Raw genomic sequence first — 13661 nt, forward strand, 5'->3', positions numbered from 1 at the left:
ATAACGCCCTTTCGCTAAGTATATATTCTTTTCAATTTTTATTTTAACTATATAAAATTTGAGAAAATAGAACAAAAAAGAAATTGAAACTTTGTTTCAAAAAGACCTTAGTATCCCTTATCTTTTATATTTCCCTTTCCCTTATTTTATTCATTTTTAAATATGTAATTTAATTCAATTTAGTTTGTTGTATAAAAATGAAAAAATAATTCAACTATTGATAATTCAATAGCATTAATACTAATATAATATTTAGGTGTAAATAGTAATTTCAGTATTGAAATCCCAAACTTGAAGGAAGAATAGAACAAAAGGTCTCTAAGAAAAACAAGAGGCCGACTAGAAAAGGACAAAAAGCGATGAATATGTCATGATCATGAAAGTGGGGCCCATCTTATGTCATGATTTGGCATTTTCTGGACCCAATTCTATCTCAAAGTCTTTGAAGAACAGAAAAAAGTAATGACCAAAAGTACACGTCCGCACATTGGGCAGTAATTGGTCAGTCCACGTCATCATCAAATCAAATCACATTCAAACCCACCCACCATCCCTCCTTTTACGGAATTCACCAGTTGACTTTCCTCTATTTATACTCCCCCCCACTTGCCCCCCCTCCTCCTTCTTCATTTAGATGATTAGATCTGTCTTCGCGAAGTTTTAGTTTTCTTCTTCTTCAGTAATTTCTCTTATTTTTGTTTGTTTTTTTTTTTTTTCCAGAAGAATAAAGCTTGAACAAATAACAATTATCTGAGTTTTTTCTTCTTCATTAATCATCAAGATGAGCAACATAAGCATGGTGGAGGCGAAGTTGCCACCGGGGTTTCGGTTTCATCCGAGAGATGAAGAACTGGTTTGTGATTACTTGATGAAGAAGATGAATCACTGTGACATTCTTCCCTTGATTGAAGTTGACCTCAACAAGTGTGAGCCCTGGCATATTCCTGGTAATTAAGTCAAATTCTTCACTATGATTTTCATCTTCATCTTCTTTATTTATTCTGTTTAGGTTTTCTTTTCTTTTTTTTATTTACTACTTTCTTTGGAATGAATAAATTCTCTCTCTGATTTCGTTTTTCCCTGCATGCAAAGATATTGATGAGTAGGAGAGTTGGTAGTAATGTTACTGAGATAAAAATCTCAGTATGTTAATATTAAAACATTTTGTTGTTAACTTGTTATGAAATAAGCTCAGTTATATTATTTTCTGTAGAGGAGGGTGAGGTGATAGCAACCAGATTGGCTATAAATGGATATAAATAAATATAATAATACTAGGTGTAGAAATAAATCTTGTGTGTGAACGGATGTGTCATAAAATGAATGGAAGAACACATTCATTACTCAAATAAATAATCATTGTGACGTGGGAGTATATATTTGCGGCTAAAGAAAATAGCTGAAAGCTTATTCGTTTGATTATTATGCATGAAAAGACATAATCTGAATAATTTTTATAATTTTGGTAACGTATGAATTGAACGGTAGAGATTAATTATCATGTGCGTTCTAATCAATACTGATGAAGATGAATGGTTGTCAATTCAATTCTCATGTCAGAAATAATTGACAAGTTAATGCTGTGAACCCCCAATGACCACGATTATCATTTTATTCATATGCCTATTTTTATTTTTATTTTCATTTTCTTTTTCATGCAATAATGAACAGCTTATTAGTAATTAATGTTAATTAATGGATTTACATTAATTACTTTCCTTTTGGGATGTCGTTTTATACTTCTAAACCTTCTGCTCTAGTTATTCTATCAAATCCTGAATTTCTTTTCCTTTTTTTTTTTTTTTTACTGGAAAAAAGCCGATATGATTTGGTTGAAAAAGATTTGTTAAATTCATAAAATAAACCCATCACGGTCTTCTCTATGAGCTATGAAAATATTACTCTCCTCCTTATGTGATTATTATTTTTTAAATATAAACTATACGTGATGATTTATATGAATTACGTACGTTACATAAATTAAAAAGTTATAAATACATCAAAACTCTTATTATTTATTATTTTTACACGATATGGAATCAAGTATGGAGTGTTTAAACCGGATATGCAAGCTCCAAGAATATCTTAAAGATGATTTTTTTTTTAATATTTAAATTAATTAATTAATTAATTATAAATTTCACTCTCATAGCTTTATAAGAAATTGACAGTCTTGGCATTGTCCTAACCAATAGTTGTGAATCGATAGAGAATTAATAATGCAACATTCAAAGTCATAATATTATCTCTCTTATTGCCGCCACCACACGTTTGGCTATCCCCTTGAAAAGGAATTTGGATTTGGATTTGAATTTGGATTTGGATTTGGACTTTTATTAATTCTTTTCTACCAAATCCAATAACCCTTGTCAATTTATCAACTGTTTGATCAAATCCTTTTTGTTTTTTTCTTGGTTTTTCAAACTAATTATTTTTTCAATTATTGTGGTTGATATTCTATCTATCTATCCACACAAGATATTCATATATGGCTCTTTGTTTTCAACGAAAATATCAAAAATTCAAATCTCTAGGGTGTCATTGACCTAGGATTTAATTATATAAATCACGTTTGGTACCATTCTCGAATCCTATTTTTCTTCTTTGGAATTCCAAATCAACCAATAACATGTTTGGTAAGAACCCTAATTAATAATTAAGTTATTATAACTTAAATTTTCAACTCTTCTTGTCAATCATTCGTCTTTATTAACTTAACCCTGATAAGACATAAAGGTTTTTATTAGAGTAGAGAAAATTATGCAACTTTTTCATTCATCCGTAAAAAAGTTTATGTATTTTTGGCCAACTCAAGTTGAAAACTCATTTCTACTTTGCACTTCTACTCTGTGATGTATAAATTTAAGAATTGAGAGAAAACTTTATATACCTTGAGATTTTATTCAACTACGGACTAGGTCATGCTTTTAAAATATTAAGATTTACTCTCGATGAATTGAACAAATGTTTATGTAATCTGTTAATTGATATGATTTTTCTGTTTAAAAATCAGAATACCCCTCACTTTGATATTTTCTTAGATTTTAAAGCCTAGATTCTACCCTGATTGTTTGTTTCTCCTCAGCCATTTTCCTTTTTTTTTTTTTTCCTAACTTTGTGGAAACATATTTTGCAGAGACTGCATGTGTTGGAGGAAAGGAATGGTATTTTTACAGCCGGCGAGATCGAAAATATGCAACAGGACTAAGAACAAATCGAGCCACAGCATCTGGGTACTGGAAAGCCACAGGGAAAGATAGAGAGATTAAGCAAAAAGGCACTCTTGTTGGGATGAGAAAAACTTTGGTTTTTTACCAAGGGAGAGCTCCGAAAGGAAGAAAAACTGATTGGGTTATGCATGAGTTCAGAATGGAAGGACCTTCTGGTCCTCCTAAAGTTTCTTCTCTCAAGGTATATACTTTCTATTTAATTCTTTACTCAGATTAATATTGAATTCCTGAAGTTATAGCATGAATCATGGAGCTTGTTACATATTACTAAAATATATGTGGTAGTTTCTCTCTCTCTCTCTCTCTCTTTTATTTTTTCTTTTTTTTTTTTTTTGGGGGAGGGGTCTATAAACCTAATTGAATTTCATTATTAAAATATTTAGGTAAAGAGAAAGTCTTCTAAATATCTTGTTATAATATAACCAACAAATGAGAGTATGTCATATAAAGGAGACTACTATACTCTTGTTTTCTCATGATTGGTTGTAAAGCATGTACATAAGTATTTTTTTTGGTATGTAAATCTCCTAATTTTACAATTTACGACTAAATTCCTAGTTTTGTCCATTCAAAAGACTATCCATAAAGGAAAATTTGATATCATTTTTTATATATTAATTTCTTGTATAAGAGAAAGTCATTTTTGTATCATGTTATAATACAACCAGTCAATGAAAGTATGTTAAATCAATATAAGTAAAACATATTTTTTTATTGACAGATTGTACTGCAATAAGATACACAAAAATAAGTGTTTTTCATTCGTAAATCTCTTAATTCTACAACTTATAACAAAATTCCTTCTCCAATCCATTTAGAAAACTATGAATAAAGGAAAATTTTGATATCATTCTTAACTTGTACAAGCAGGAAGATTGGGTGTTGTGTCGAGTGTTCTACAAAAATAGAGATCAAGTTGCTGCCCAACTAAGCATGGGAACAAGAACAAGCTGCAGTTATGAAGACACAGGCTCTTCATCTCTCCCACCATTAATGGATTCTTACATCACTTTTGACCAAACTCAAGCAAATAATAATCTAAATGAGCTTCATCAGCAAGTGTCCTGCTTCTCCATTTTCTCCCCAAACCAAATGACCAACCCCATTTTCTCTCATCATTTTGAACCAAAGAATACTGACATTGTTTCTAATTCCCAATTTGGCCAAATATTTCCAGGATTAGAATCTTTCCATTCCTGTGACGATAACAAGGTAATTAAAGCTGTTTTGAACCAGCTTACCAAAGTTGAAAGCAATAATGATAATATTATTCCTAATAATATGAAAGGATCACCTCCAAGCTCTGAAAGCTTGTTATCTGAAGTGGGTATGCCCGACATGTGGAATAATAGTCATTATTAGTTAATGATATGTATTTAGGCTATGAAATATTGTAGAACATGGAGCATGCATGTATCTCCATCTCCATTATTAAAACTTGTAAAGGAATATATAGTAATATATATATCGAATTTTTCCTTTGTTACTTAATTTTAGACTAAAATTTATACTTCTATTTGCATTATCGATAGGGACAAAACTTTGTATTGCTACAAGCAAAATTTGTTAGCCTTTTCCACTCGTCATTTTTTCATTTTAATTTCAAAACAACAGATTAATATACTTATTTATCCTATGCATTTATCGGATTTTTTTTTTTTTTTTTTTTTTTGGTTAATAAAAGGATAAGGGTTTTATGATAATTTTGTAAAACCTCGAGGGAGGTCAATGGATTATGATGTTTTTTATATGTACAGGGACACGATGTTTTTCTCTTAAACTTGAGAGGTTATTGATAGTTTTCCTTGACAAATTCTGATAAATCAAAGATGGCAGAAGAAGAGCTAAGATTACTCTATTGAAACTTAATCTCTCTTAGTCAAAAAGTTTTAATAATTATTCATTAATTATGTATTATTAAACAAACAAATAAAATGCCTAACAACTAAGCCAGAAAAATTCGATTTTAATTTTAAAAAATTATTTTTATGAGTGTCACTTTCCTCTAAACAACTACCAGGAAAAGACAAACAAAAGAGAAATCCAGATGATCTCACTACTTAGATTTCATAGACCCTGAGCTTATACAATAATATGTAAGTCAATATTGATTGTTTTATTTGGTTGTCTCTTATGGTTTATAGAATTCCATTCCAGGAAGTGAAACTAAATCTCAACTTGTTATTTATTTTGTATTTAATTAACATGACAATGAATGCTCTGGCACAATAGGTCTTCAATTTGGTATTTTTAAATCGTTATAAAAAATAAATGTAGATTTAGAATCAAATGTGAATAAAGAAAAAAAAATTGCTGTCCCACAATTGTTTAATTGTTCCTTCTTGAATATTTTTTGCCAGGAGTAAAGCACTCGTCTTTGCCAATTACTATTACGGCACATGCACTCATACTTGTATGGCTACTAGTTAAATTTCTTTATAATATATATTTAAAATAAGAGTAATAAAAAGTGAACGAGTGGTTCGATCAGAACTTTTAGATATATTACTCAAAAGGTCTTGAGTTCGAATCTCTTCTCAGTCCCTAACAGGGATAGCCATTAAAGCTTTTATCAAGTCGGTAGTTCCAAGATCTGAGAGAATTATTTGAGGTACGCAATAGCTAATAAATAAAGTGTAACGTTTGTATATATTTAGTTAATTGGTAACTTAATATGATAAGAGTCAAAACTTTATCAAATAATATATAGAGTTAATTACATAGACCTCTCCACGTTTCAATATTTCACAGGCATATAGAAAAATTTATTAGTTTAACACACACCCTACTCTTTAACTTTGGTTACGGTTCCGTTAGGGTTATTTTAGTACAACCCCTTCAACATAAAAAATTGACAACTTGCTTTTTTAATGAGCCACTTACACCTCCTACCATCAAGTTTTGGTGTTAAAAATTAATTGAGAGAATGGAAAAGATAAAAATTAAAATATTTTCTCTTTTGTGAATATCATTCATGTTATATGAGTTATATTGTTAAATTTATAGTTATTCTCTTTTGTGAATATCATTTTAGTAACAAAAGGATATGATATAATAAAAAGAGTTATATAAGAGGTTTTTAAAATAACAAAAATTCATTTACGGCTAATGAATTGTTAGTGAACCATTAAAATTTACTCTATTATAAGTTGGTAAATAATATTAAATTACTCTTATACAATTTATTTTAACATTTTAAACTTAAGACAAATAAATTTCTATTATTTTCAAAATCTCGAGAGGAATTTTGTTATTGGGATTAATTCATTAACCCTTTCTAAACCCAATCATGGTAACAGTTAAAAACCATCAGTTAAGGAAAATGAGGAAAAATCAATGAGTAAGGAAATATGAAGGAAAACTCTTTAGTTTGATCACTCTTAAGACTAAAAAATCAGGGCAAAAAATGGGGAAAACTCTATATTCCCGCTCTCCTATAGTTTGATCATCCTTGAAACCGAAGAATGGAAACAAAAAGTAGAGGAAAAACTCTTCATTCCTGATTCTCCTATAACTAAATCATTCTTAGTACCTTTTGTGCCTAATTCATTGGTGGTCAGATCTGTGCCACACGTCTCTAAGGTGTATCAAAGGCTGATGGCCTATATCTTCTCACATGTCGTCTCATTAGCGTTTATCTTCTCTCAAGATGATTATTGTCAAAAGCATGGGTTAAGCTACCATTAGCATAACCCAACCTGTCACAAGTATGAGGATTATTGACTTAGATCCTAATTAAGGGGGTTATGCATCCAAGCAACTTCGTAACACCCACTTTCAACCACTGTCAAACGAGCCAGTATAAAAACAGCCAATAGCCTCCGTTCCAAAGGATTCTAGCATCAGTAAAGTCCAAATGAAAAATACATTGATCTTTTTAGAGAGAGTTTAGAGAGAATAGGTTACGAGAGCCGAGTGTCCCCCATTTATCTCGCAATCTTCCCTTTGTAACCTCATTCGACCAACACCCCCACAATAATAACATGACCGTGGATATATGTTTGGCTTCTATACCGTCAAACCACTATAAGATCTCTTTTGTTCTTTACTTTATTACGTCATTTTAGTGACCTTGCTGGTTATGAATAATCACGTGCACATCTTACCTAGTCCCTTCCCAGGCCGGTTGGACATCTCTCGCTGGTACAAATTATCGCATCAAAAGTACCAAAGACTAAGGACTAAAAATGGGGGAAAACTCTTAATTCCCAATTCTCGTAAAACTAGATCATTCTTAAAACCACACAGTCGGGATAAAAAGTGGGGAACAACTCTCTATCCGCGGTTCTCGTATAATTGGATCATCGAAGCCCTATAATCTTTACCAAATTATAAACGCGTGTGATCAGAATATCACTTTTATGGTATCGATACTGAAATATATCATAGAAAACTCCCTAAGATAAGAACAAAAGAATAAATTGAACCTCATAATCAAGAAGGGCCTTACATTTTTTTAATCGGGTTGACTTGAAGCAACCCCAAAGCCCAATAGGCCTAATGGGCCCATTTTAGCCCGGCCCAACCTAATTACAAAGAAACCCGCGGCCCAACCGAGGCTCTTCTTCTTCTTCACTTGTTGCTATATCCGAATTCTGCAACCCATTAGTTCATTGATTATTATGGAGTCTTTACACTCCCCTCTCAACGTAAAACTTCACCGTCACTGTTCACTATCTCTGTTTTCGATTACTTCATGCCCTCTTCAATGCCAGTCTTCACGTTCACGCTTTTTCACGTCGTCTAAGTTGGCAGCTGCAAAGAAACGAGTTAAAACGATTCATTGTGAGTTTGACGGCAAAGTTAACGGCGCTTTATCTTCTGACTTAGACTCTCGCTTCCTTGACAGGGTAACTTCTAATTCTCTCTGGGGTTTTGGGTTTAGTTTAAAAATTAAAAATTGTTTAATGGGTATTTTTTTATGATTTTTTTTCAGCTATAATTGAACTACTTTAGTTGAAATTTAGAAACGTGTAAATTAATTTTAGAGCTAATAGAAATTTTGAATACAATTGGGGAGATGTAGTGAAATTGTAGGTGAAGCTTATTGAGTTGGCTATGGACATGCTTGAGTTTTCAAAATGTGACTACAATTATTATATGGATTGACTATTTATTAAGAAGATTATTATGAATATAAACTGTAATGTTATTATCTAGAAATCAATGAACCCTTAGCAAAGTCGAGTTTCCGTTGATGTTGGTTTTTCTTGGGTTGCAATTACATGCAATGCTTATGCGTGGCAGTTACTTAGCAGAGCTTAAATTCTAAACATGAGCTGTTGACGATACATTGGTGGTTTTGTTGGTTATAATCATTTAGGAGACTCTTGTTTCCTTTTCTCTGACAATTTGATGTTATATGATTACTTGGAATACCTCATCAAAAGCTACCATTGGCAGGGAGGTTAGGTCACAAATTATGTAAAAGGCTATCTCAGTTCAGAAGCTCATGGCATCACTCTTTGGTTTATATTTGATCATATGCATACTGATCGTAGTTTGTTGTTCTGCAATTCATTTCTGATGCCATCTCTATAGCATAGGGAGTTCAATTATGTCTCTTCTTCTGTTGGATTTCAATGAAATGCTTTTTGACAAAGTTATAAGTTTATCGAATCTGACACTATTATATCTGTTCCAGCAAAAAGCACTGGATGCGGCAATGAATGACATAAATAGCTCATTTGGAAAAGGAAGTGTTACAAGATTGGGTAGTGCTGGTGGAGCTCTTGTGTATGTTTTCTCCCATAAAAGTTATATGCTACCTTTTCTCCCCAATTCTCTTTTTTGCATTATTCCCTGTTCAATGTGTTAAATGTCCGGTGTGGAAGTAGGAAAGCAAAAATGAACAATGAATATCATATTTCCTGATTGTCATTAGTTAACCCAGTACGACCTGGAGATATTGCCTGGCATCACTCTTACGACTTATGACAAGCCTGACTTGTTTAGTACCTTCTTTTTATCCTATGCAGTGAAACATTTCCCAGCGGCTGTTTAACACTAGATTTGGCCTTAGGTGGTGGACTTCCTAAAGGAAGAATTGTAGAGGTATAATCTTTTTGTACTTCTTTACGTGTGCTTCATTGCCCTTTGATTTGTTGTTTTAAATATTTCGCCACACAAAGAAGCACTTTTCTTCTATGTGGTGCATGAGACGTTCTTATGATACTTAAGTAGCATTTTCATGGACATGCTTTTGAACATGGTGTTGAGGGGTATGTAAGCAATGACAACTTTTCCACCTATGCTGACTGATTCATCCTCGTTGAATTAACTAAGTAATGATCGTTTCAAAAATAGTTGGCATATCAGTTAGTTTTTTTTATTTTGCTATATATTTGTAATTTTATCAAGCCAAGTGCATTTTGGCATAATTCTCAAGTGTCATCCTGTGGTTGCCTGGCTCTGTATTATTCTGCTCCTATTGATGTCTCCTGCTCATTAAGTCAAACTTCTGGCATTAGTGAATGGTATAGTACCTATGTTGATTTGTGTACTCTGAAAAATTACTAGGTCATCATAAGCTTATTCTTCTTTCAGTTAAATTCTATTAGAGATAGCTTGGTACCAATTGCAATCTTTCTTTGCAGATATTTGGACCAGAAAGTAGTGGAAAGACAACTCTTGCACTCCATGCAATTGCAGAAGTGCAGGTTTTTATTTTTCTGCTCTTCTTCTGTAATTTTAAATTCTATGTATGGCTTGAAAGTCCTTACATTGTTGTATGTGTCTAGAGGCCAACATGCAGTTTTTTTATGGTAATTATGCAGAAGCTTGGAGGCAATGCAATGCTTGTGGATGCAGAGCATGCTTTTGATCCTGCGTATTCGAAAGCATTGGGTGTGGATGTAGAAAATTTGATTGTTTGCCAACCTGATAATGGAGAGATGGCTCTAGAAAGTAATATATCTTACTCCATGAGGTTTTGTATCTGAGAAATTCAGGATTTATGTAATCATTATGCAATATTCACTGCTACAATATATGGTGCCTAATAGATTTGTTACTATCCAAAACTCATAAACATAAAGTGTATGAACTAAGTCAGTTTTCATTTTGCAGTTGCAGATCGTATGTGCAGATCTGGTGCCGTTGACCTTATTTGTGTTGATTCTGTATCAGCTCTTACTCCAAGAGCAGAGATTGAAGTATGTTATAACTCTCCTCCTCAACCACCCCCCCCCCCCCCCCCCCCCCCCCCCCCCCCCAAAAAAAAAAAAACTAACAGTTGTTTTGCTACTTAGATAGTGGGATCTTCCCTCATTTGAATGCTTTTGTTACATAGGGTGAGATCGGGATGCAGCAAATGGGATTGCAAGCTCGCCTCATGAGCCAGGCTCTACGTAAAATGTCAGGAAATGCCTCTAAAGCTGGTTGTACTCTCATTTTTCTCAATCAGATCAGATATAAGGTACTAATAATTTATATTTGATGTAGGACAGCTTGGATAGAATTCTTTCTTTGTGATTTTGATAGATTAGAGTGTTAGAGCTTAAATACTAGTTTTTGCTTCTTGCATATGAGCTTAACTTCAGTTTCACCATTGAAACTCATTGAATGCAGTTAATCAATTCTGAATAATATTTATGCATATAAAGATAATATGTAAAGTTCTGTTAAATAATCCTAATGGCATTGCATTTAGGGACTGTGACCGATAGTATGTAGCAAGAATCACCTAAAGACCAGATTCAAGATTGAATAACACAATAGATAATCAAGTAAGATTTATAGAATACAGTTTCAGCCAATTTCCTGAAGTATAAAAATATTAAAATCTCCCTGAGATCAGTAGTTAACAGAACTATTAAATTAAAAGACCAAGGTCCAAACAAACTAGCCGGTAATTCTCAAATTTCCTAAGAAGAAAAGCCCTGGGCATTTAATCTTTTTTGTCTTTTATATTACTTTTCTCTTTGTTTGTCTCTAAATTTTCTGCATCTATCTGCTTTATATCCTATTGGAAAATATCTTCTTGTAGTTACTTATTGCTTTTCTTATCTACATTTTGCAAGATTGGTGTATATTATGGGAATCCAGAAGTCACTAGTGGAGGAATAGCACTAAAGTTTTTCGCCTCAGTTCGTCTAGAAATACGTTCTACAGGGAAGATAAAATCTGTGAGCGCGATAGCTGCTTGATTGTTTAATATTTATGCAAGTTTCTTAATTTCATTAAATTCAGTCTCTATATTTCTCATTACAATATCTCACATTGTTGCAGGTTAAAGGAGATGAGGATATTGGACTTCGAGTTCGTGTAAGAGTGCAAAAGAGTAAGGTAAGACTGATGCTATCATTATGTCTGAATATTAGCATTCTGATTTAAAGGACCGACATAAATTTCCATAATTTTCAAGAGACAATATCTTTTCTACCATATATACTCGTAAGAAACTATTGCTGATATTGACATGATAAAATACCATTTTTTGCATTTTTTATTTTCATTCATACTTACCCTGAGTGTGTACCAATGTAAGCAAAATGGCCTAGGTTACTAAAGACTGAGTTTGCTGAAAACCATTTCTTATGCAACACTTGTACTGATTCCTGACCTATTTGCATCATTTCATTTGCAGTATGCTTTGTTATGGTGCTTGAAATTTGAGTATGGAATATATTTGTGGCAGGTGTGATCTGCTAGTTTTGAAAAAATAAAAAACTTGCACATTTTTTGTCTAACATACCAAATTTTGTATTTCTGATTAATGCTATATATGCACGGAAGAAGTTCTTAATTTTTTGTTGTCATAGGTATCAAGGCCATACAAGCAAGCAGAGTTTGAAATCATATTCGGAGAGGGAGTGAGTAAACTGGTTAGTATTGCAATATAAAAAAATCACTTCAAAGGGTGCAAACTGTGCTCTTTCTTTTGACTTAGGAGAATTTTGCAGGGATGTGTTTTGGATTGTGCTGAAATGATGGATGTTGTGGTAAGGAAGGGAGCTTGGTATAGCTACGGAGACAATAGGTTAGCCTCTGAACTTCTGTTTTCCGTTTACTTTTATTTGCATTTCACTCCGTTCTATTGTATTTTTACTCCTTATCTTCAATGTTCTAAATTCCAATTTTATTCGTCGATTGATTTTCTAAAGTTGCATTATGACAATGTATAGCAATAGAATTGTTCGTTTATTGATCAGTTAACATGGCTTATGTGTATTATATGTTTACCTTTTTTCAATATGTGAAACAAGAAAATTTTATTAATAAAATGAGGAAATGATTTCTGCCAATGACGGCATATCATTGGACTTCAATGTTTTTATTCTCCATTTCTACTCTACCTCCAGACATATATGAGACATCTTTTCAGTTTATATAATGGAAAAATTCCCGCTAATTATTGTGTATCAGTTGCAACGATGTATTTGTCTAACAGAAATAGCTTGTACTTTTCTTGAAAAATTCATTTGAATATTGTCTAATTTCAGAAGCAATTATGGCTTATGATGTCCTCCTTTGTTTATATTTGGAAACAGGTTAGGACAGGGGAGAGACAAAGCATTACAGTACCTGAGAGAGAACCCTATTCTCCTCGATGAAATAGAGAAGGTTGTGTTGCCTCAGTTTTATACTTTTGCTTTCGTTTTTCTTTTCTTTTTTTCATAATTTCTTAAAGTTTTCCCTTTGTAATGTGGATTACATGGCGTATGTGTAAGAAAAAGTTATTATACATTATCGTGTTTATATGTGCAGATAGTTCGATCTACAATGGCTGATGGGATGGTACATCAAGGTGTGTCTCATTTGAAGAGCTTAGTACAGCCTCATCAGGATGAAAATACTTTTGACGATATTTAGCAAGTCTCATTTGAAGAGCTTAGTACAGCCTCATCAAGACGAAAATACTTTTGAAGATATTTAGCAAGACAAATCGGATTTATTCATAACTATCAGAATTCACAGGCGGAAAACAGATGGAACGATTTTTTCCAGATGCATCATATTTGTAGTAAGCAAGATTTGGTGCTTTGATGTACATACCCCTCGATTCCGCGAGATGAAAACAACAAAACCTCTCTTTACCGAGTTAATGCTCATGAAAATTCAATTCGCTTTTATTTTGTTGCTGTTTGATGATGTAGAGGAAGGTGAAAGGAGAGGGAATGGAATGAAATTAAACAATTTTTTTAGTTGTCTCCTTCCCAATGTATGTTATTATTTAGCTGAAATCTTCTTTGCCAAGCAGCCGGTTGGTTTCACTAACAGATAACATGAGATTTTCTATTTGCATTTTGAGTTAATGACATGAATCCTTTTCTGAGGTTTGATTAAATAACAAAAATTTTCTTAAATAACGAAAATCTTTCTGCTGTTAAGATTTAAATGTTTAAATAAAGTGTTAAATACAGTATCCCAAGTTTTTCTTCTAAAATGATCACAATTACATATAACCCCCAAACTTTCCATTAATTACCC

The 13661-nt window shown here is 32.6% G+C and overlaps 2 protein-coding genes across 4 annotated transcripts; both read left to right on the top strand.

The window, feature by feature from the left end:
- Positions 1-619: 619 nt before the first annotated feature.
- Positions 620-4800, top strand: LOC116139965 (NAC domain-containing protein 21/22-like). Of its 3 annotated transcripts, XM_031425608.1 has the most exons (4): positions 626-679; positions 782-947; positions 3137-3411; positions 4101-4795. In XM_031425608.1, exons 2-4 carry the CDS (start codon positions 782-784, stop codon positions 4590-4592), a joined length of 933 nt encoding a protein of 310 aa, XP_031281468.1. In that variant the 5' UTR covers positions 626-679; the 3' UTR covers positions 4593-4795. The 3 variants fall into 3 exon arrangements, with proteins under 3 accessions (XP_031281467.1, XP_031281468.1, XP_031281469.1); XM_031425607.1 differs by having other exon boundaries at positions 620-947; positions 4101-4794; XM_031425609.1 differs by lacking the exons at positions 626-679; positions 782-947 and adding an exon at positions 2492-2636 and having other exon boundaries at positions 4101-4800.
- Positions 4801-7839: 3039 nt separating this feature from the next.
- LOC116139910 (DNA repair protein recA homolog 1, chloroplastic) lies at positions 7840-13379 on the top strand. The gene is made up of 13 exons (XM_031425550.1): positions 7840-8080; positions 8875-8966; positions 9209-9284; positions 9827-9889; positions 10007-10136; positions 10299-10384; positions 10522-10647; positions 11252-11356; positions 11460-11516; positions 11993-12055; positions 12134-12210; positions 12722-12794; positions 12939-13379. Exons 1-13 carry the CDS (start codon positions 7853-7855, stop codon positions 13041-13043), a joined length of 1281 nt encoding a protein of 426 aa, XP_031281410.1. The 5' UTR covers positions 7840-7852; the 3' UTR covers positions 13044-13379.
- Positions 13380-13661: the final 282 nt, after the last annotated feature.

This window comes from Pistacia vera, unplaced genomic scaffold (assembly GCF_008641045.1).
Source record: "Pistacia vera cultivar Batoury unplaced genomic scaffold, PisVer_v2 Contig36, whole genome shotgun sequence".
Classification (NCBI taxonomy): Eukaryota; Viridiplantae; Streptophyta; class Magnoliopsida; order Sapindales; family Anacardiaceae; genus Pistacia; species Pistacia vera.